General features: G+C 43.0%; 1 protein-coding gene across 4 annotated transcripts in view; it reads right to left on the bottom strand.

The window, feature by feature from the left end:
• The window catches only part of KHDRBS3 (KH RNA binding domain containing, signal transduction associated 3), a 159,692-nt gene that overhangs the window by 123,859 nt on the left and 13,504 nt on the right, over positions 1-22,329 (bottom strand). For 2 of the 4 annotated variants that reach the window (XM_073590377.1, XM_073590378.1), the window contains exon 2: positions 6,338-6,514. The exons of the other annotated variants lie outside the window; for them this stretch is intronic. In XM_073590377.1, coding sequence (XP_073446478.1) covers positions 6,338-6,514 — 177 coding nt within the window. The remainder of the gene's footprint in view (positions 1-6,337; positions 6,515-22,329) is intronic. 4 annotated transcript variants of the gene reach the window in all.

The raw sequence follows: 22,329 nt of genomic DNA, 5'->3' as shown, positions 1-22,329 counted from the left end.
TCTACTTTTTCTGCAGTCGTTTACTGTATTTAAACCATGACTCCTATCCTGTCGGGTTCTGCAATGATTTTACAGAAGCCGACAAATGAATTAACGGCTATTCTGCTATCTAGCTCTGTATGAAATATAAAGATATACATATATACATATATATATATATATATATACATATATATATATATATATATATATATATTTATTGTGGTGTAGTTACCACTATGTCAGCTAGGGGGCGCTGTGTGGGTGTCCCAGGACGGGTGTACAGGCACATTCAGTGTGGTAACAGGAGCAGGGTCCTAAATGACCATTATGGGTCTCAAGGTGGGTGGCCTTGGGATGCAGGCTCCAGGGTGTATTGATCAGCAGAGGTACTGCTGATCTTTCTGTTACACTGTGTCAGGGAAGCCTGTGTGTGTCTATACAACCTTTAGTGATGTCATAGTCATGTGATCACCTGTGGGTGTGGTTACAGGGCTATGTAATTGAGGTGTTTGGCACATGTGAGAGACTGTGAGGGAGTCTGTATGAGTGTGGACAGACTTCCATGTGTCCAGGCGGGACACTACAGAGGTTGTATGTGGGGAGGACTACAGCTCCCAGCATGTGCTGAGACTCTCAGTCCGAGTCTGAAGCCACGGACATTTCTGTTCCTTTGCCTGAAGTGAAGGTTACATTTCAGTGTTATGCTGTCTATGGTTTATGGAGTAATAAACCTTGTGAAATTTTAAAGGAACGTGCCTCATGTTTGTCTCCCGCTGCACCTAAGTGAGTCGAATCCCTACAATTGGCGGAGAACACGGGCAGCGATTCCCAGAAGCACGTGTGGCAGCGCTGGAGATTCTGAGCCAGGAGAGCAGACGGTCTGACAACCGTGAGTAATACTGACTGAGGTCAGAGAAAGTGACTGTGTTAAAATTTGTGGGATACCTCTGAGGAGAAGAGGCGTCCAGGAACCTGTGTGGCCGACACAGGTAACAGACAGGAGTCTGTGTTGCACTGGGGTCAGTGAGAGACTGTGTTCCTGGAGGGTTCAGTGAGCAAAGTCCTGGAGGGTCAGTGTTGGGAAGAGCCCTGAAGCACGTGCTATGACCTTGGACCTGGTGAGGCGTGTGTTGGGCAGTCTCAGGTGGAGACGGATGTCCTGAAGAGCACCCGCTGAGCCCCTGGACCTGGTGAGGCTGGTGTGTTGGGAGACCCTGGGAGGAGGGCTGCTCCCTGAATAGCACCCAGTGCGCCCTGTGTGGTGGACGGTCTCAGGCGGAGACGGTACGTCCTGAGTGGCACACGAACAGGACACGTGAGAGACTGTGCATGTGTTTTTTTTTTCCTTTTCCTCGTTTTCTCTGCAAAAACCTGAAAGTGCTTGCTGTGGCTCAGTGGGGTCACGAAGGTCTCGCAGCACAGGGACCTGGTGTTTTCTTTAAGGGATCTGCCCTGGGAGCATTGGTAGCAGACGCTGTCTGTCTACGCCATCCTGCTGCAGCTTTATGGCATGTGACTAAGCGGATACAGTAGTTGTGGCTTTACACAACTATTAAGGGTGAGTACCCTGTATTATTGCTGCATAACCCATTATACCTGCACTGGTAAGGCCCTATGGGTGCACTTTTGTGGCTTTTTTATCTTTGAGGGTGACAAGTGGCTTCCAGTAACCCGGCGGGGTTACGAAGGTGACAAGCGGCTTCCGGTGGATCGGCGGGTCCACGAAGATGGCGCAGCAGGAGCTGCAGTGACACCAGCCGCTGTGTATGTGTGTGAACAGCAGCCGGAGGTGCCGGTGATCAGTGACAGCAGGAGCTGTGGTGGTGCCAACAAAGACTTGTGTGGTATCGTTAAAAGACAAACTGTACTGTGTGAACTGTGGCATAAGAAGTTCTGCAGAACGGACATGGGGAAATCCCAAAAGGGGGCGGTGACCCAAAAGGGAGTGGTAACCAAAAAAGGGGTGGAGTCCCAAAAGGGGGCGGTGACACAAATTGGAGTGGTAACCCAAAAAGGGGTGGAGTCACAAAAGGGGGCAGTGACCCAAATTGGAGTGGTAACCCAAAAAGGGGTGGGGTCCCAAAAGGGGGCGGTGACCCAAATTGGAGTGGCAACCCAAAGTGGGGTGGTGGTCCAGAAAGTGGCCAAGTGTGAAGAAGTGACAGCACTGGGTGACTCAGTAGGTATGTCTGGAGTACCGCATGTGCAGGTCTTTTTCAGAATGTGGAATATCCTTTCCAGGTAGTAATGATGGGCCACAGATGTGTACAGTGATGCTGCACCGGGAAGGAGCCTTTGGTCGGCTGGACTCAGAGAGTCAGGTGACTCTGACAGGAACGCCTCTCGTTTTCTCTCTGACCGAGAAAAACGTCAGGGTTCGCTGTAAACACGGGGTCACGGTGAACTACGCAGTAGACACAGTAGTGTTTGAGGGGACCAAAGGTGGTGAGTGCCAAGGTAGAGGAATACCACGGGACTTAGTCTATGCCTGGGAGAGGGGCCGGGACTTTCTTTTGTTTGATGACGTTTGGTCTGACGATGGAGATGCTTCGACTGTGGGACAAGCAGACACTGAGACAGTGACGGCTCCTGACATGGACAGGTCAGAGGTAGAACTGACCAGAGGAAGAAGTACATCTGCCCAACTGACGGACCTGACGTCTCGTGATAAGACAGATGGTGGGCTGGGAGATGAGACTACTGGACTAGACACATTGGTGCTGGACGGTAACTGGAGGGTTCACTCGACTGGGGTGACTGACCCAGTGGTACCCTTTAACGATATAATTAAAGAGGTAGTGGTGCGACACGTGATGGACAAAAGAGAACAAGATCGTGAGATACAGCTGATAAAGGAGACTGTAACAGAACATGTCGAACGGGAAAGAGTCCTAAGGCAAGCAGCTGAGCACAGAGTGGATGAGCTGGAGAAGGAAGTCTCTGAGATCAGAGGTCACCTGTCAGCGTGTAAAACCATGAACAAGACCCTGTTGGAAGATATGGAGGTGCTCAGAGAGGCCCAAGAGAAGCATCAACAGGAGATTCTCAGGAGAGAGGATCAGCGTCGCTACCTGGCAGAGGAGCGAGATAAAGTTCTGCAAGAACTCAGTTGAGTAGTAAAAGGTCTTCTGCAGAAGAAGTGGATGGGTGAAGACGTACAGCGGCCGTGCCCGACTGATAGCAAGGCAGAACTGCCAAAGCCCATCTTGGAAAAGGGTCCTGAAGACTGTAATTCTCAGGAAGATGGTGAGCCAAGAGCTGCACAAGACAGTCACCCGGTCTTGGCAGACACCTTGAGGGAAGTGTCCGTGGGGAACCCAGAGCCATCTGTCCAGGATGAGAGCAAGTCCATGACCTTCAAGTGTGTGATGGAGGTACCCGAAGACGTGCGAGAAGCGTGTGCCAGCGAAGGTGTGCATGAGACCTTTAAAAAGGCAGTAAAGGCCTATAGTGTGAGCTGGGCACCAGAAACAGACCAGTTGGTGATACTGGCAGAAACGGAAGACACAGAGAGAAGGGTGGCTGTCCTGAAGGAGATGCACCTACAATGTCTCCGCACGAAACAGATGCTCGTGAAGCGTAATAGGAAAGCCGCTCGACGTCTGGAGCTTGCAAGGGAAGCACAAAGTCGGCTGGGCTTTGTGGAAGACATAATTCCGGTGCCCAGAAATCTGGTGGGGAAAGTCGTTGGCAGACTTGGAAAGGTGATGCAGGAGATGGCGAATCGATCCTGTGTGAAGAGAGTGAGGATCCCACCTGCTGGTGAAATCCAAGTCGTTATTGAAGATGACATGGTTCCTGTCATTGTGGTTGGTTCGGTGGAAAGCATTGGGAAGCTTCGCATGCTCCTGGAATATCGGGTAGCGTACCTGAAGGAGATTGAGCAGCTAAGACAGGATCGACTGCAGATGAATGAGCAGATAGAGAACGTCAGGTGGCGTCCACCTCCAACCCAAGGTGTAAGGACCCGAAGGGATCCTCCAAGGAATGAAAGGACAGGTAGTCGAAGGCAAGAACGTCGAGAGTCCGCAAGTGGCCGTTCTAATCGTAGTAACATAGGCACGAGACCCGGTGGTGGACATAGTGACAGAGGGTCAGACTCAGACCAGCCAGTTGGCCCAGCTGGACGTGGGACTCATGACCGTGTGAACTGGGAGAGCCGGCCAGTGAGAGAAAGGTCGGGTGACGGAGCGCACTGCAAACAGGTGGAGACTAAAGAGTGTCTGATCACACTGACGGACGTTGACGGGAAGGCCAAAGCCCAAGGCCGAGATACTGACCGCTGGGGGCGGGGGAGGCCTAACGTGAATATGAGGCAGTTTGACTACCGAAACAGACGGAGATGGTCCTCTCGACTTGTAGGGCAAGGTGACATGGGTGCCAGGTCTCAAGATACCTGGGTGATGCCATGTGTTCAACCCCACAAGTTTGAACAGAGGGGGGAGGTATGTGGTGTAGTTACCACTATGTCAGCTAGGGGGGCGCTGTGTGGGTGTCCCAGGATGGGTGTACAGGCACATTCAGTGTGGTAACAGGAGCAGGGTCCTAAATGACCATTATGGGTCTCAAGGTGGGTGGCCTTGGGATGCAGGCTCCAGGGTGTATTGATCAGCAGAGGTACTGCTGATCTTTCTGTTACACTGGGTCAGGGAAGCCTGTGTGTGTCTATACAACCTTTAGTGATGTCATAGCCATGTGATCCCCTTTGGGTGTGGTTACAGGGCTATGTAATTGAGGTGTTTGGCACATGTGAGAGACTGTGAGGGAGTCTGTATGAGTGTGGACAGACTTCCATGTGTCCAGGCGGGACACTACAGAGGTTGTATGTGGGGAGGACTACAGCTCCCAGCATGTGCTGAGACTCTCAGTCCGAGTCTGAAGCCACGGACATTTCTGTTCCTTTGCCTGAAGTGAAGGTTACATTTCAGTGTTATGCTATCTATGGTTTATGGAGTAATAAACCTGGTGAAATTTTAAAGGAACGTGCCTCATGTTTGTCTCCCGCTGCACCTAAGCGAGTCGAATCCCTACAATATATATATATACACTCTATATATGTTTGGACGAATATTTGAGGCCATGGATCAGTTAAATGTCCATTTTGCAAGGCTGTGATGAAATCTCGACATACGGATTGCATACGTATGTCACACGGATACTTAGAAGCAAGGAAATCGCATCCTCGCATTTCAAATGGATAACATGTTCAGGGAACATTTGTACGATTCTTGGCCGTCAAAATTGGACAGATTTTTTACACGTTAAGTGTGACCTCAGCCTTACAGTAATTTTGACCAGCAGTGCCCAAACTTTTACATGCCACTGCATAACTTCATATGCACACAAAATCATTGAAAAATTGTCTAATGACAAAATAAATATGGCAAATATGCTATGGCAAAGAAGATGAGCCAAAACAGTCTAGTAAATGGGTATTGTCAAATGACAAAACAAGAGACCCAAGGTTTCTTCCCATGAGACAGCAAACAAGACTACCAAAAACATTTTCTATATATAGTAATCTGTTTCAGGTGGTCTTGTTTGCTGTACTATGGGCAGAAACCTTGGGTCTCTCGTTTTGTCATTAGACAATACCCATTTAGTAGACTGTTTTGGCTGATTTTCTCTGTCATACTATGAGCAGAGACCTTGGGTCTCTTCTTTTGTTAATAGATAATACCCATTGCTGTCCCATTTTTCCTCCAGTTTTCTAATAAAGCATATATTTTCTAATCGCTTGATTTGTGACTTGTAATGTGTTTATCTTCAATTTTCTCTTGTTGGTTTCTGGTAAAAAAAAGTCTGTTTATAAGTGGAGACATGTAATTAGTCATTACTTCTGGTTCCTTGGGACACCTGATAGCTTTAGTAAAGAGTCCAGTCATGATGTACAAAAAATCGTTACAATCGATTCCTTGAAGCACATAATGGTTTGGGGGAAGATGGACAGTGGAATGCGTCTGACGAGTAATTGCTATGGGCTTCTTGAAACACATGATTGGCTTGATAAGAAGAAGAATGGACACTACTAACAAGACAATTCTCTTTGGTCTTCACGAACTCTTAATAGGTAAGAAGAAAAGTTTGAAGTCACAAAGCTAAAAAAATGTTCGTGACAAACCAAAATGTAAATATGTGTCACCTACGGAAATTCTACAAGATACTTTAAAAACAAGGAAAAAAAAAAAAACGTATAAAAGTTTCAAACAAGACGTTAAAGAATATACAGTATCGTTCCGAATATAACACATTTCAAGAGGAAGCGACATCTTGCCACCAAGTCTTGCGAACGTCTGACGGTACTTGCATACAATAGGAAGGTGTTAATAACGTGTGCTGTACGTTAGCGGGTCACCTGTGATGGAATCCAGCAGTGTTAGTATCATTTTCGCTGCATGCTTGATTAAAGGAGGCTGCTGGGTCTCAGAAGTATCTTGGGCTCTGTCAAGTGTGCCTGATTTGAGACCTTCCACGGGATGCGAGTCGGTCTTGCTTCTTGGAGGAACAGGAGCGTACGAAGGTTTCAGTTGATCTGTGACATAATAAAGGCCACGTTTCAGTAAAGTCACACAATGTCACCTTTCAAACAGGCCTCAAAAATGTTTCCAGTCCTGTCTGGATTGAACGTTTAATCCCTTTTTTTTTAATGCATCACACAAAAGATTTCCCGCGACAGCAGACATAAATGAAAAGGAAGCGGAAGAGTCGAAGGAATCAACACGTCCCAGGTATCCAAAAATAAACCGATTAATAACACATTGTGACACGGAGGACACAAATCTAGATATGTTTTATTATTCACAGAATTCTATTTTTTGTTATTATTGTTGTTTATGATTGAATATTATTGTCCTTTGTTTTTTGTAAGCTAGACATTGTTTCTTCTTTATATAAAATAAAAATAATTTCATTTATTTACAACTAAAAATATGCTTAATTTTTTTTTAGATATTCTAAATTTATTAAAAATTATTTTTACTTATTTTATTTTTTTTTTACAGCTAGACTATTTTTTTCTATTTACTTAAGTTAAAAAAAGTCTAGTTTAGGTAAATAAAAGAAAAAAAAAATAGTTTAAGGAGTTGTCCACTACTAGGATAGCTCCTTGTTATATCAATTGAGCACTGCAGACAATTAGTTACGGTATTTTGACTTCTTTGACATAAAGAAAATTTACCAATTTACCAGATTTTTGATGCCCGTCGGAGAGAATATAGTAAAACACAATTGTGGCACTCATAGTATATGTGGAAACCGAGAAGAAAAAATATTTATTCCTTCACAAAATAATTCCCTCAATAAACAATATTAGTCATAAGGGTTATACCACATATACATAGTACTAGGACTAATAAAGACAACTGCAACCTATATGTAGAACAGACTAGAGAACAAGCAGTCACGAAGTCCCATAAAACTAAATTTTATTAGATATGCATTATAAAATCATGGACAACAAGGTACATGGAATACAGGGGGATAAAAACGTGCACCCATGGCATACAAAGCACCGGCCTCACCACCCAAACAGCCCCACAGCAGATGGCCCCATAAGAATGCTATAGATCATAATAAAATACAAAGCCGTCAATACAGTCATACAGCAAGTGCTTATATCAGAACCGGCAATCAGAAGATATTCAATATGGCATATAACTTGAAGGCAATCATAGAGCAGGTGCTCGTGTCAAAAAAGGCAGCCAAAGAGTAGTCAGCATGGCATGTTACCTGAGGGCTGTGGGAGCAGAGAGAAGCAAAAAGCCGTCCCACCCCGAGGAAAGAAGCATAGCTCTCCGAAACGCGCGTCGGGGTGGGCCGGCTTTTCGCTTCTCTCTGCTCCCACAGCCTTCAGGTAACATGCCATGCTTTGTATGCCACGGGTGCACATTTTTATCCCCCTGTATTCCATCTGAGAGAAGCACAATGTAGGGGCAAATACCCCTAATTCCAGAGATGAATCTCTTTCTGGGCTGCCTTAATAAAATCACTATTTTCTCTGCTGTAGATCTAGCAGATCTCAAAATGTTGAGCTGTGTATAGCCCCGCCCACACTACTGATTGGCAGATTACTGTGAACGCTCTGCATAGGCTGAAAACTGCCAATCAGTAGTGGGGGTGGAGTTATACAGAGATCATGAATACATAGGACTACATGGCAGAAGGTTTACTAGTCCTCTAGTGATAATCTCCTGATAATAAAATAGTAATTTTGTAAAAAACACAACAAAAAAACACTAAATTATACATTGCTGGCTGGAATCAGAGTCTCTGCCCCTACATTATGCTGCTTTCAGATTAGATGGCAAAAACCTTCTGACAGATTTTCTTTAATATTCATAAGCAGCTGCCGATCAGAGACTGATTGGCTGCAGCGCTCAAGTGACATAATGTCATACAAGCGCTGGGAGAGCCGACACCGACATCGCCTTTTTGCAGAAGAGGAGTAATTTTTTTTTTTTTCGTTTTACTTTGGCATTTAAGAAAGCATTATCCAAGAAGTAAAAAAGTCTTTTGAAAGCTAAAATGTTTTTTTTTTTTTTATTTTTTTTAGAATAAATTAAAAAAGATAGAGATTTTACTACTTTTTTATTCTAACTTAAGAAAATAAAAAATAAAAAAACCACATTTCAGCTTGAATGCATATTTGTTTTCCTTTATTTTGTTCTTTATACCTTTAATGCTTATACATTTCATTTACACAGCTACAAAATATTTTATTTACCATCTAGATTTATTTTCTAACTTTTTCGCTAGGCTTCCTCCAGTTTTCCAATTTTTTTACCTCTATGATGACACTTTTTTAGAAAAAAAAAGACACAAAATAAACCTTCTTAAAGGGATAAAACGGAATATAAATCATAATATACCAAGTTTTAGTCTTTAAATTATGGAATTATTACTTCTCTCACGTAACACAGTATTCCCGACGTATAGATCCCACAACATTATCCTTTGGAGTAATTTAGCTTGTAGGGTTTCACACACATGGAATATATAAAATATATACTGCAAAGTACAGAAATGAATTCACTCATACACAGCGGAAGATTTGCAACCGAAGTAGCGGAAATGATTATGTGTTACAAGATCTTGAAGCTTTCCCAGAAATCTGTAAATTGAAAGATCATTATATTAGACTAGATGTTGGCCCGATTCTAACGCATCGGGTATTCTAGAATATGTATGTAGTTTATTTATGAAGATTTAAGAATAATGCAATGAATACACAGGATTTTCCAGGCAATTTGTGGGCGGACTGCACCTGTTGCTGATTGGTCGCGGCCGACCACGACCAATAAGGCTAGCGCCGGTCATCTCCCGGCTGCGTCGCCGCTGACCTCTGTGCGGCAGGAGATGACATGCAGCGCCGCAGATCTCCCGACGGTAGCGGTGGCGTGCGTCGTTCGAATTCCATGCCAATTCACGGCCGGACTGCGCCTGTTGCTGATTGGTGCTGTACGCCTCATCCTTGGGCAGTCTTTTTGGGAAAAATTTGGTAAAGCTATCAAATTTGGATTTCAAAAGATTCATTCATTTCTAGAACTAACTGTTCTGCATCTTGTGATGGACTTAGACAGATCTCACTATATCCTGTACATTGCGTCACGTAACATATAGTGACTATAGATACAGCGATGGATAGAGGACACCGACTTGACCGATCCTTTCTGAAACGTAGCCGAGACATGGAGGAAAGTGGCCGAGCACTGTCATCATGTGGGCTAAGGTAGGAATGATATCATGTATTTATAGCAGGGTTTTTCTTTTGTCCTTGAAGATTATAGATCTGTCATCTTAGAAGACATTTCTAATCTCCTGGGTTTTTTTTTGGAGTTTCTTCCATAATTCCCATGAAGTCTCATGTGGAACAGTTTATTATGGACCCTCGTGTACTCCCGGCACACATACATTTTTGACTACCATTAGACACCTTGTTACTAATAGAATTGCATTGATATAATCTTTTATATGATTTAAAGTCACTAAAATAAAATAAAACTGGGTGGTAAGTATCATAGAATCATAGAATGGTAGAGTTGGAAGGGACATCCTGGGCCATCTGGTCCAACCCCCTGCTCAAAGCAGGATTCGCTAAATCATCCCAGTCAGATGTCTGTCCAGCCTCTGAAGACTTCATAGCATCTTCATAGGTTTAGTAGACGAGGGTATAGACACTTCTCCGACTAGGTTATAAAGTTACTAAAGTCTAGCAAAAATACCCATGAAAGAACAGAAAAATGGAGGCATCTGGTTGACTAATCACCAATTATAGGAAGCTACGTCAAGAGTTCCCAGAATATCTAATTTCTCCTATCCGATCATGGAAAGTATCAACGAAACTCCAGCAATCAAATAAACACAAAGCGAGATCTTGTTTTCTCTCATCTTGTCACATTTTACTGGATGCCACCATAGATCCAGACAGGGCTGGCGTTATGGGCAGGCAGACTAGGCAGCTGTCTAGGGCCCCAAGGAACAGAAGAGGCCTTCTGCTGGCTCCGTGATGGAGCTTACAATTCAAATAACAATAGGGAGTGCTTTGCTCAGTAGGAAAAGAGGCAGAAAAAAGTACATCTTATTTGCTTCTGTTCTCCTGCAATGCTCTTGACCAGCGTTGTGCTACCTACAGTTCCATCAGGTGATCTTGGAGGCGGAAGCAATCAGGCATGTACTACTGACCCGCGCTCTGCATCTTCTTATGTTCTTCTGGGATCTGGTCATTCATCCTCACTTTTACAGGCTGGTCAGCATCAGGACTTTACTACACAGCCTGAAAGTGACATCCGACCACTGACGTAGTCCTGACGTCGCATAGCAGCGCCTGTCAGGACCCACCACAATAGCTGTGCAGCCACCCAGGAGAAGCGTTCCCATAGACAACACTACAGCACTGGTCACTGGTGAGTTTTTCCTGCACCCCAACAGCAGTCACACACTGCACAGCAACACAAACCGCCAATGTAATTATTGTAAAAAATAAATGAAAAAAAAAAAAGACCCAAACGTAAAGTGATATAAAAAAAATGACACCTGCTGTCACTCGTCAGGATCCTGAGCAGGCCACTCTGTGGTGAGCGCTGGCACCGGGAGTGATGACGTCACTGTGATCTCATAGCCACAGGACCATTGCATTCTGTAATGAGACTCGCTGACACTAGAGCTTATCCTCTCGTGTGAGAGAATCGGGATGATTATTCTAATAACTCAGAGTTTGTGCAGAGTGTCAGTCAGGACCGGAGTTAGGATGGGGAAAACTAGCCATTTGTTTAGTGCCCCAACACCCTCAGGAGCCCCCTGCCAGTGGTGTGCCACTAATAGTGATAGACCTCGCATACTAAGGGGCCCATGAGTAAGGGGGTCCAGATGACGATATAGTGGAAAGCAATGATGGAAGGAGCATTGAAAGCAATGATGGAAGAGGGAGTGTCAGGTGACACTCCCACTCTCATTATTCCCCCTCTGAGTCTGACGTCACTTCATCGCGCCATGCTATGCCGGGCATGGGACCTGCTGAGGAGATGCAATGCAGAGAATGGAGCAGAGGCAGAACGAGGAGAGGTGAGTACTGTAGTTATTTTTTTACTTTTTATATGAGGGCTGCATTATACTATATCAAGGATTATGGGATGTGTTTAATACTATTAGTATTATAGGGGGGCTGCATTATACTGTATCAAGGAATAAGGGTAGCACATTATACTATATGTGAGCTGCATTATACTCTATCACGGACTACGGGTTATGCATTATATTATATGTACTATATAGGGGCTGCAATACACTGTATCAAGGACTACTTGGTGTGCATTATACTATGTGTACAATATTGCGACTGTATTATACTGTTAGGATTGGCGGGACACACCAAATAAGAAATTATAATAACGTGCGTTCTCAACCCAGGGTCCACCGTGCGGTGATGGAGAAACCGCAGCTAGCACAATGGCGGAGCAAGGCTGCGAGAAAACACTTAAAGCACACTGAGTTAAATGTCACTCAGTGTGCACAGAGCGCAAAGCAACATGCTCTATTACACCACAGAGCGGTACTATGAAGCAAAGCAAAAAGGACTATACCCTGTTAGACTGCACAGGCGTATAGAAAATACTAATTGGGGCTCCTATAACTTAACCCCCCAAGGAAGACTAAGCTGGTGGATGACCCTGCTCTGACACACAGTGTGCTTTAGCACACACGCCAGAGGATGCCCGATGCAGATGCTAAGTTCAAGCGAGAGTTCCAACCCTACATTGCCTGTCTAGACAAAACTCACAGTGCTATTACTGGCACACGTGCAGACAGTTTGGTAAAGTAGCCACGAACCACACCATGTACACATGATACTAGCGCAGAGGCATGCGCTCCAGAGGACCTTTTAAACATGTATTTCAAGTCCAGACAGACAGGACCTTGCCTGTGGACCAATCAGAAGCTGCCACATAACCAGAGCAGGTGATGTCCGAGCACCAATGAGAAGGCGCCACATGCTGGACATGCTCAGTAGGAAGAAATCTGGACTTAGGCTCCAGAGTACAATGCTGCATGTGTAAACTAGTAGTGACCATAGGCTTAGCTGGAGAACCAGCAGCAACCACACGTGCAGCACGAGCCTGGGCAAGGCGGTGGCACCGAAGTCTGTGCTGAGCAGTCATCCCAGTGGCTGAGCCTGAATGGGAGACCACAGCACCAGACAAGGCTTGAGATCCATCCTGTGCAGCGGGAGAATCCCAGCGCCTAACATACTCTATCAAGGACTATGGGGAGGGGGAGTGCATTATAATGTATGGAGAACTGTGAGGAGTGCATTATACTATGGAGGACTATGAGGTGCATTATGCTATATAGAGGACTATGGGGTGCGCATTATACTATATGGGAGACATTGAAGGTGCATTATATAATATGGAATACTATGCAGTATATTATACTATATGGAGGACTTTGGGGAATATTATATGAAGAATTTTGGGGTACATTAAATTATATGGGGGACATTATATTATATAGAGGACTAATGGGTGCATAGAATCATAGAATCGTAGAGTTGGAAGGGACCTCCTGGGCCATCTGGTCCAACCCCCTGCTCAAAGCAGGATTCGCTAAATCATCCCAGTCAGATGTCTGTCCAGCCTCTGTTTGAAGACTTCCATTGTAGGAGAACTCACCACTTCTCGTGGCAGCCTGTTCCACTCATTGATCACTCTAACTGTCAAAAAGTTTTTTCTAATATCTAATCTGTGTCTCCTCCCATTCAGTTTCATCCCATTGCTTCTAGTCTTTCCTTGTGCAAATGAGAATAAAGATGATCCTTCTACAATGTGACAGCCCTTTAGATATTTGAAGACAGCTATTAAGTCTCCTCTCAGTCTTCTCTTTTGCAAACTAAACATTACGAAATCCTGCAACCTTTCCTCATAAGACAGGGTTTGCAGACCGGTCACCATTCTGGTCGCTCTTTTCTGAACTTGCTCCAGTTTGTTGATGTCTTTTTTAAAATGTGGTGCCCAAAACTGGACACAGTATTCCAGATGAGGCCTGACCAAAGAGGAGTAGAGGGCAATAATGACTTCACGTGATCTAGACTGTATGCTTCTGTTAATACATCCTAGAATTGCATTTGCCTTTTTTGCTGCTGCATCACACTGTTGACTCATATTCAGTCTGTGATCTATTAGTATAACCAAGTCTTTTTCACATGTGCTGTCACTTAGCCCTATTCCTCCCATTCTGTATATGCTTTTTTTATTTTTATTGCCCAGATGTAGTACTTTGCATTTTTCTCTGTAAAAAACCATTCTGTTAGTTGCTGCCCACTTCTCCAGTTTATTTATATCTTTTTGAATCCTCTCTCTCTCTCTTCTCTAGTATTAGCTATCCCTCCTAGCTTTGTGTCATCAGCAAATTTAATCAGTTTACCCTCAATTCCTTCATCTAAATCGTTGAGACAGATGTTGAATAATACAGGGCCCAGGAGAGAGACCTGTGGTACCCCACTTGAGACATTCTTCCAACTGGATGTGCAGCGATTTACAACCACTCTTTGGGTCCGATCATACTATATGAAAGACACAAGAGCCAAATGACTTCAATATTGTCGATCAGACTCTTGTAATGGCCTGAACTCCGCACAGGTAATTGGAACCAAAATGTTTGTGTGATGATGCAATATGTTAGCATTTGTGGCCCCACTTTATCCTTTTGCCCAAGGTCCCTCTTTGCCTAAAACCAGCCCTGGATCCACACAAAAGTTTTGCACAACTTTCAGCGCCATAGATAACATGTCCTACAATAATGATTTGGTTCTAGCTTAGTATATGAGTATCAGTCATTAAAGAACATCAATAACAAGATAACAGCCCAACAACAGAATGTGCTAAGGAAAAGCTTGTCAACATTTATTGAATCCAGTTGTATAAAAATAAAGACAGAACCAAAAAAGACAAGAAAAATAAGATAAACACATTTTCTTAGCTTTCAAATCTGCAATCTGTACAGTTAAAAAATAGAAACTAAGGTCACAAATATTATTTATCAGCGATAAAGAACATCTTGTCCAATACTAAAGTCCATCTAATTGTCTCATACCAGATCAAAGATTCTAAATATTTGTTCAAAATAGTGAAGAGAGAATAGCTTGAATGCAAATAGAGTTAATAAAGAAATTTACTCAACCAGGCAAAATTATCAATCAGCAATTTGATTTCTGCAAACTGCGAAAGCAACGCTCGTCATCATTTTGCAGACGTCAAAGAAGGCTGAAATGACCTTTGGCATGGCTGTGAGGGCTTTCCCATAATGCCTTGCAGCTATGGTATAGCACAGCTAATCAGTTGGAATTATCAGCCGGTATAAAAGCAGAGGCAGGGAAGGCAGCAACCATCAAGTTGCAAATCTAGATAGTGAGAGGATGCCACAGTTGACAGCTCAGCAAATAAAGAAATAGAGAAAAAGTCAAATCACTGAAAAAACATCACACTGTGTGTGACGGCAGAGTAGTGAAAGGGGCTCCCATCCAATTACCCATATTCATTTATACTGAAGTCACTTTCACTTTACTGAGACAGTGATTGCATTAAAGAGACTTAAAGAGATTCAGTGCAGTCCTAGGAGACCCCAGAGAGGATGGTATACTCCTGACTGAATGACAGGCTGGGCCAGCGACATGGTTATGCCTCAGATACAAACTGTGCACTTCTGGATGCTGCCAACAGGGACAGCAAAAACACACTGAAACTGGTCAAATTCAATGAATGGCCAGCTGCAGGGCAGCATTACACTATCTATTGGAACAGCTTCTAAGTTCTTTTATCCTTGCCTAGGAGACTGGCCATTACTGATAGGTACGACCACTGCTGAAGTCTATGGAGGAACAATTAATAAAAAACAAAATTTAAAAAAGTAAGTAAGCTGCCATGCATGTACATTAGGAATAAGCACTTCTGGCCATTATATGAATTGTTTTCTGCATTTTCCATTCTACAGGCTTTATTCATCATTTTCAGCTTTCTCAGAACTAGTAAGTGTGTAGGGGGGGGAATTATGCCATCACTTCTCCCCCACACAGCACACACATATATGAGGGATTCTAACTCTCCCATCTCTACATAGTTCATGCATTAAGCAGCGTAGCTGTGAATCCAGCTCTGTTATCTTCTCCTCTTTACAGACTTCAAAAGATAGCTCTAATCTGTTCACTCAGAAACCTAGAAGTCAATCTGGTTGGTCTGATTTTAGCAGTTTTCTAGAATGGACGATGAGTCCACGAATCAAGATGTATTATAAATATTCAAATATTTGTTTTTACTATTGATTTATGTGAAGATTTTGTAAACTGACCAATTAAGGTAAGACAATAATGCAGTTCATAAAACACACCTGCACAAACAAAAATCTGTCTAGTATGAAATAATAAGACAGAGGAGGGGGATGCAGCTGCAGTTTCTTAAGTTATTTCTGTAAGCCAGCACCAAGGTATTTCAAGAGGAGACACCCGATTTAGACGTCATTCTACCGCTAAGGCCAGTTTCAACATCCGTGTCTACGGTATGTGTGTTTTTACCGGCAGCACAGATGACAAGGGCTAATACAAGTCTGTGTAAAACATGTTTTAAGTTTATAAACTACAAGACAAGCTTTGCAATTTCTTTTATTTTGGCCATACCGGAAAAACAATGATTGCACCGGTATTGTTTTTCTGGTAACGGTTTTATACAGATGTGTGAAGTGGGGCCTAAGACAACATAATTAGGGATGAGCGAACCCGTGAAAATTCGGGTTTTGGTACCCGACCCAAACTTTAGTCCAGGTACCGGAACATGAACCAGAACCCCATTGAAAACGATGGAGACCTAAACCCAGGAGAAGTCCATGTTCAGTGTGTAACACCGGACGCTAACTGTCTAGTATGAACCCTGAATTTTTGGGTTCCCTAATTTCTAATCACAACCATTGAGCAAGTATGGTGGAAGAAAACGGCAGGGGCAGAAATCAGAGGAGGAAAGGGGAAACTTGACAAGTGGCTGTCGTAGATTTCTAGCCCATTGCATCGGTTTCTTTAGTATAAGTTGCCTCTTCTTAGAATCCAATCACAATGAAGTCCTGGGACATCGCAAGATCACATCAGTGAGGTCTTTGATCCCAAACGACTACAGACACCTAGAAAGAAAGGGATCTCCACTTCGAGCAAATCTTTTCGGCACCGTGTAGACGTTTCCATTACCGGAAACCTGATACAACATTTTATACAAAAAAAAAAAATCAACAGCAATCAAGATTTGGAATATCAGAATTACATTGGAAAAAGTTTCCAAACTGTTCCAAAAAAAGGGGTTATGAGTTCTAGAGAACCTTCATCTACGATGATGGCTCTATCTTCACCAATAGCATCTTCCCACCAAATTTCGCGTAATAATCCATTTTATTTGCCTTTTAAAGTTGTTATCCAGGATTTTAAAAAAAATTAATCAATTCCCACCAAAGATGGCACCACTATTGACCCTATCTGGTATTAATTATTGTAGTGAAGTAGAGAAATTCCAGGGAAAATGAAAACTGAGACATGACAACCACTAAGAATAATATCATTATGAAGGTAGCGAGTGTTCTTATCGTTCATTTCATTCCAATAAGTCAAATCAAATGACCTAAAATCTGTGAATTGTAGAATTTACATTCAGCGTTAATTATCTCCATTGAAATACTAAAATTTTAAACATGTAAAATAAAAAGAAAATGAAGGAAAATATTAATAAATATCTGATGGCAGATTATCCTCCTCCGAGATGAGATGTAAGATGCCTTACTCGGGCAAGGATAGGAAACCAGGGAAACACGATGTCGCCCATGAGCCATAATAAAATTGATGAATTTCCCGAAATACGTAGGGATTCTACTGCAAGTGGCAAGTCACCCCGTGACCGATGCAATTTATCCAGCCGTGTCAGAACTCATGGAAGGCAGCGAAGTCATATACAGAATGGTGGCCAACATATCCACGGTCTAAATGCTGAAGATCTGATTCATACGTAGATTATAACCGCTTTATATCAAAGGTGGACAAAGTCGGAGTCTAATTGATGCTACACTCAAATAATATCATGAGATTAAAAAGTAGCAAAAAATAAATTCCAAATATCATCTAACACTTCTGGAAGTGCAGAGGATGGGGAGAAATAAAATAAATATAAAATGGTCATTTTTTTCTCATATTTGCACATTAAATAAAGCCTTTATTATAATCAAGTCATCCACTACTATGATTGACGTTCGTTTGTTACATGAACAATTTAATAAATAAAAGGACAAATAAAGTTTCCCAGGTTCATAATTGTAATGGATTTGTGGAAGATGCGTGACAAACGGATGATAAACTCAGCTTTTTTTGCACAACTACTGTTTTATAATAGGCGACTCTTATTGGCAAAACAGGTAATTCCACTGATGAAGTGGTTTTATAGCGGCAATACGTGAGAGGTTTGCCTCCAATGACATACCTCTGCTTTTCCATTCCATATGGATCTGATCGCTATAACATGGTGTAATTGGTTTGCCCCCTATAGGCAAACTGTCTCTTCAGAGAGGAAGAGGACTAGAACTCTAGTGCAACCTATTGGAAGTAGCAACCCTAAAAGTCAATGTCGACCCTTTAAAGAGCCTTGTTACATGACTTAGGATAAAAGCCAAAGCAGAATCTCAATCTGCAGACACTGTGTTTCGGGGTACTGCCCCTAGTCAGTGCAAAGTGTGAGATCTGGTTTGGATGTGTGAGAGGCATCTGACCAATATCCAAGAAGAATAGTTTCTCCTTGCGGAGAATGACATGCTAAGCATGCCGAGATGAGGAGACTTAAAGCTGCAATGCTCCTCTGGGTAATATGCAAATTGTCTCTTCAGAGAGGAAGAGGACTAGAACTCTAGTGCCACCTATTGGAAGAAGCAATCCTAAAAGTCAATGTTGACCCTTTAACGAGCCTTGTTACATGACTTATGATAAAAGCCAAACCAGAATCTCAATTTGCAGACACTGTGTTTCAGGGTACTGCTTAGCATGTCATTCTCTGCAACGATACTTCTTGGATATCGGTCAGACGCCTCTCACACAGCCAAACCAGATCTCACACTTTGCACTGATGAGGGGAACAGGAACAGTGAAGCTCAGTGGAGGGTCCTTCAAGATTGTGGCTGCATTTCAGCAGTTGGGGATTTGGTCACCATTAATTGTGTCCTCAATGCTGAGAAATTCAGGCAGATACCTATCCATCATGTGATACCCTCGGGGAGGCATCTGATTGGTTCCAAATTTATTCTGCAGTCTGACAAAATCCCCAAACATCCAGCCAATGTCATTTAGAAGGAGGAGTCCTGGAAGTGATGATCCGGCCTCCACAGAGCCCTGATCTCTCATCATCCAGTCTGTCTGGGATCACATGAAAAGACAGAATGATTTGCACAAGCCTCCACATGAGCATGTAAGGTGGCTATTGGGAAGGGATTAAGCATAGAAAAACTTTGGGACATTGTTTAAAAAAAACAAAGCTTATTTTGAGCTAAAATTGTAATCAGGATTCATTAAAATGTTGCGAAAATTATGAAAATAAAACAAAAAAAAATTATTACAAGAAGCAGTGATGGACCATCATTAGCTTTCCAAAATTCACTCCTCATCACAACATTCTGGTAAAGCCCTTGACAGGCTAAAATTCACATCACATCCACTGGAAACATATACTAAACATCTCTAGGCAGAGTATCATGAAAATATGTTTTATACATTGTTCTCTTTATTGTTGGTCGTGTTGATCTGCTCATCTCGGTATATATCGAGCCAAGTGGAAAGGAAAGAAAGGACTCATCTGCACTAAAGATGGGCGAATATGCCAAATCTTGATTTCGGCACACTAACTCAAATTCAGCAGCTTTAACTAGAATCTAATGTATTCTAAGCAAAAAAATAGAATTAAAATAAATAAATTTGAAAAAAAATAACGCAAATATTTTGTCTTACGGTCTCCTAACGTCAAAGCAAAATAAGCTGTTGAGTTTGGAAGGGTTGTAAAAAGAAGAAAAATACTTGCCGGTTCCCCCACATGGCCCTACCACCACATCTCACTACCAGCCCTTTGCTGGTTGCCTATCCCCTCCATTCCAGAATCTCCTTATCATTCTTTGCCGATGTTGGCTAGAACTCGACATTCGTTCTGAGAGCTTGAGGTCAGATTGTGTGTCGCCCCATGGTCACATTGGGTGGCACGTCATGATGACAGAACCTTCGCCAGGAAAGAGGAGATCCGCAGAAGATTGGTGCCGGAATGAAAGCCTAGAAAGCCAACAAAGGGCTGGTGGGGATCTGCGGTGGCAAAGACAGATAGGTGGATGAAGTATGATTTTTTATTAATTGCTTATTAACCTATTCCCTGCCCATACGAATCCAGCAAAATCGATTCTAGTTGGTTACCATTTTTCTGGATTTGCCCAAATCGAGTTCCCCAAAAATTCATCAGAGTAAGAAAATTTTTGGAAAATCCTAAGCCAATTAGATTTGCTTAGAATCGATTTACTCATCCTTAATATGTACCATTCAATTGTGTAGGAAGTGATAAAAAAATACGGTGCAAATTCATGAAGAAGGAGAAGAATTAAAAGCCGCAACCACAAATATGGATTCTGCTTCATTATGCCGGATGTCACTTAGTAAATTAGCAGATACGGGTGATAACACGTTGGGTTCGTGTTAGAAGTTACGTTACTTCTACGAGACTACTGACATAACAAAGGTGATGACATCATCTACATCTTCATTCCACCTTCATTTATTAAACTCCGCTGCAAAAAAAAACTTCAGCATCTTGTTAGTCCAATATTTTTAGACTCCCAGTGACATTCATTTTATGTAAAGTGTTCTCGCTTCCTGCCAAGCCAATTATATAGGAATGATTGCAATGTCAGATCTCTTGAACACAAGAAGCTTTTGACTTTTCTAGTGGTTCTTCCTTTCTCGTGCGCACCGCTGTGCATGGCAATAGCATAAAAAAAAAACCATACAGTACAAATCAGCGATAGCCGAGCGGAGCACATTTGGAAACTTAACATTAAGCACCTAATGGAGCCTGAAGATCGCTACCTGTACAGGACGGAGAGGGAAGAGGAACCTTGTGTACCGAAAAAAAAAAGTCAACTTTGGACTACTAATTGTTCCCAATTATCACATGAAACGCTTGACGCGGCATTAAAATCAATTAAGGAAGGATAAGATGAGTGGGCAGGAGCATCTCCTGGCCCATGAAATAGCTGGATACGTAAATACAGGCAAATTCTGTGCCGATTCATTACATATGAATTTATTAAGCTAGCATTGAACGCTATGGTAGTGGTATGACTCTGGGTGTGAGCTCTAATAGGACGCCAGGGCTGTCAACTTATTTTTTTATTTTTTTCTGGACAGTTTTTAGAACAAAAAAAAAAATAATCAGACAGTCAACCTTTTTTATTATTATCAGACACATTAGATGACCAGAAGAAATCATTAAAAGGGTTGAACAGCACCTAAAATGTATTTTCTAAATATCTAACCTTCTACTCTAACCACTTTTGTAACTTGCATGATTACATAGTACCCTACACTTTTCCCTTATTCTTAATGTTATTCCGGTGATGTTTCGCTTGAGAGGAGTTAGGGATGAGCGAGTAGTGAAATACTCAGACTCGCTGTACTCGTTATGAGTAGCTCCTAATACTCGGGTATTTGTAAAGAGTAGTGAGTCCAATGTAAGTCTATGGGAAATGCGAGTAATGAGCAGAGAATGTGTGTGGGCTGAGACTATGTGTGCGTGGAGAATGTGTGAGGGGGTCTGTGGGGCTGTGTGTGTGAGGGGGGCTGTGCGGGCTCTGCTGGTGCTGTGTTGGGCCTGTGCGGGCTGTGCCGGTGCTGTGCGGGCTGTGCAGGCATCGTCCGATGGGACTACTTGTCTCATCCGGCTATGCCCGCTAGAGTGAGAGCATTAGCGGATGATGGGAAAGTAGTATTCCCATCATCCAGCTAATGTAGTGAATGTAAAAAAAAAAGATATACAGAACATATAACACACAGTACATACACATAACATACAACACATAACATAGAGTACATACTCACCGCACACACCTAATTCCCCAAAGCCATTGATCACCTGTAAAAAAGCTAAAAGAATAATCCAACCTATACTCACCTTTCCGACGTAATCCCATTAATAATGAGGGTCCCACGTCGATCTCCCATGGAGAGCTGCCGCATCAGCTGATGCGACCGCTCTCTAGGGGCTCCAGCGATACAGTGACGCTGCGCAGCCAGCCAATCACAGTAATGCCACAACAAAGAAGGAGGCGGCTTTACTGTGATAGGCTAACACAAGCCGGCGGGAGATCAGAATATTACAAGGCGAGTAGTGAAATTTACTAGTTAGGATTCGAGTACCACGAGTACCTCATTACTCGCCGAGTACGGAATCCTAACGAGTATACTCGCTCATCCCTAAGAGGAGTGTCAAACATAATGTCACAGGAGGCTGGAGCTGCACTCACTCCTTGCAATATCCCTTGGGCCTGCTGGAACAGCATGTGTATTAGGGGTGGCGCTGAAGTTACTCATTAGTTTCTTGCATCATCTCCTCATCTGAAGATGTCTTGAATCCTGGGTGATGAAAAGCATGGGAGAGGTGAGTGCAGCACCAGCACTCTGCTTCTATCTCTGCCGCCATAGCTTCTAGCTGTGAAAGAAGATGTAGTCACGGGGCGGAAATAGAAGCAGTGAGTGAGACGAGCACCACCTCACAGCTTTTATCTCTGCTCTCTGTTGATGACTTGTTTGAGGAC

The sequence above is a fragment of the Dendrobates tinctorius genome, unplaced genomic scaffold (assembly GCF_039654945.1).
Source record: "Dendrobates tinctorius isolate UK_male_01 unplaced genomic scaffold, ASM3965494v1 ptg000116l, whole genome shotgun sequence".
Lineage (NCBI taxonomy): Eukaryota > Metazoa > Chordata > Amphibia > Anura > Dendrobatidae > Dendrobates > Dendrobates tinctorius.
This window is presented reverse-complemented; position numbering and strand designations above follow the sequence as displayed.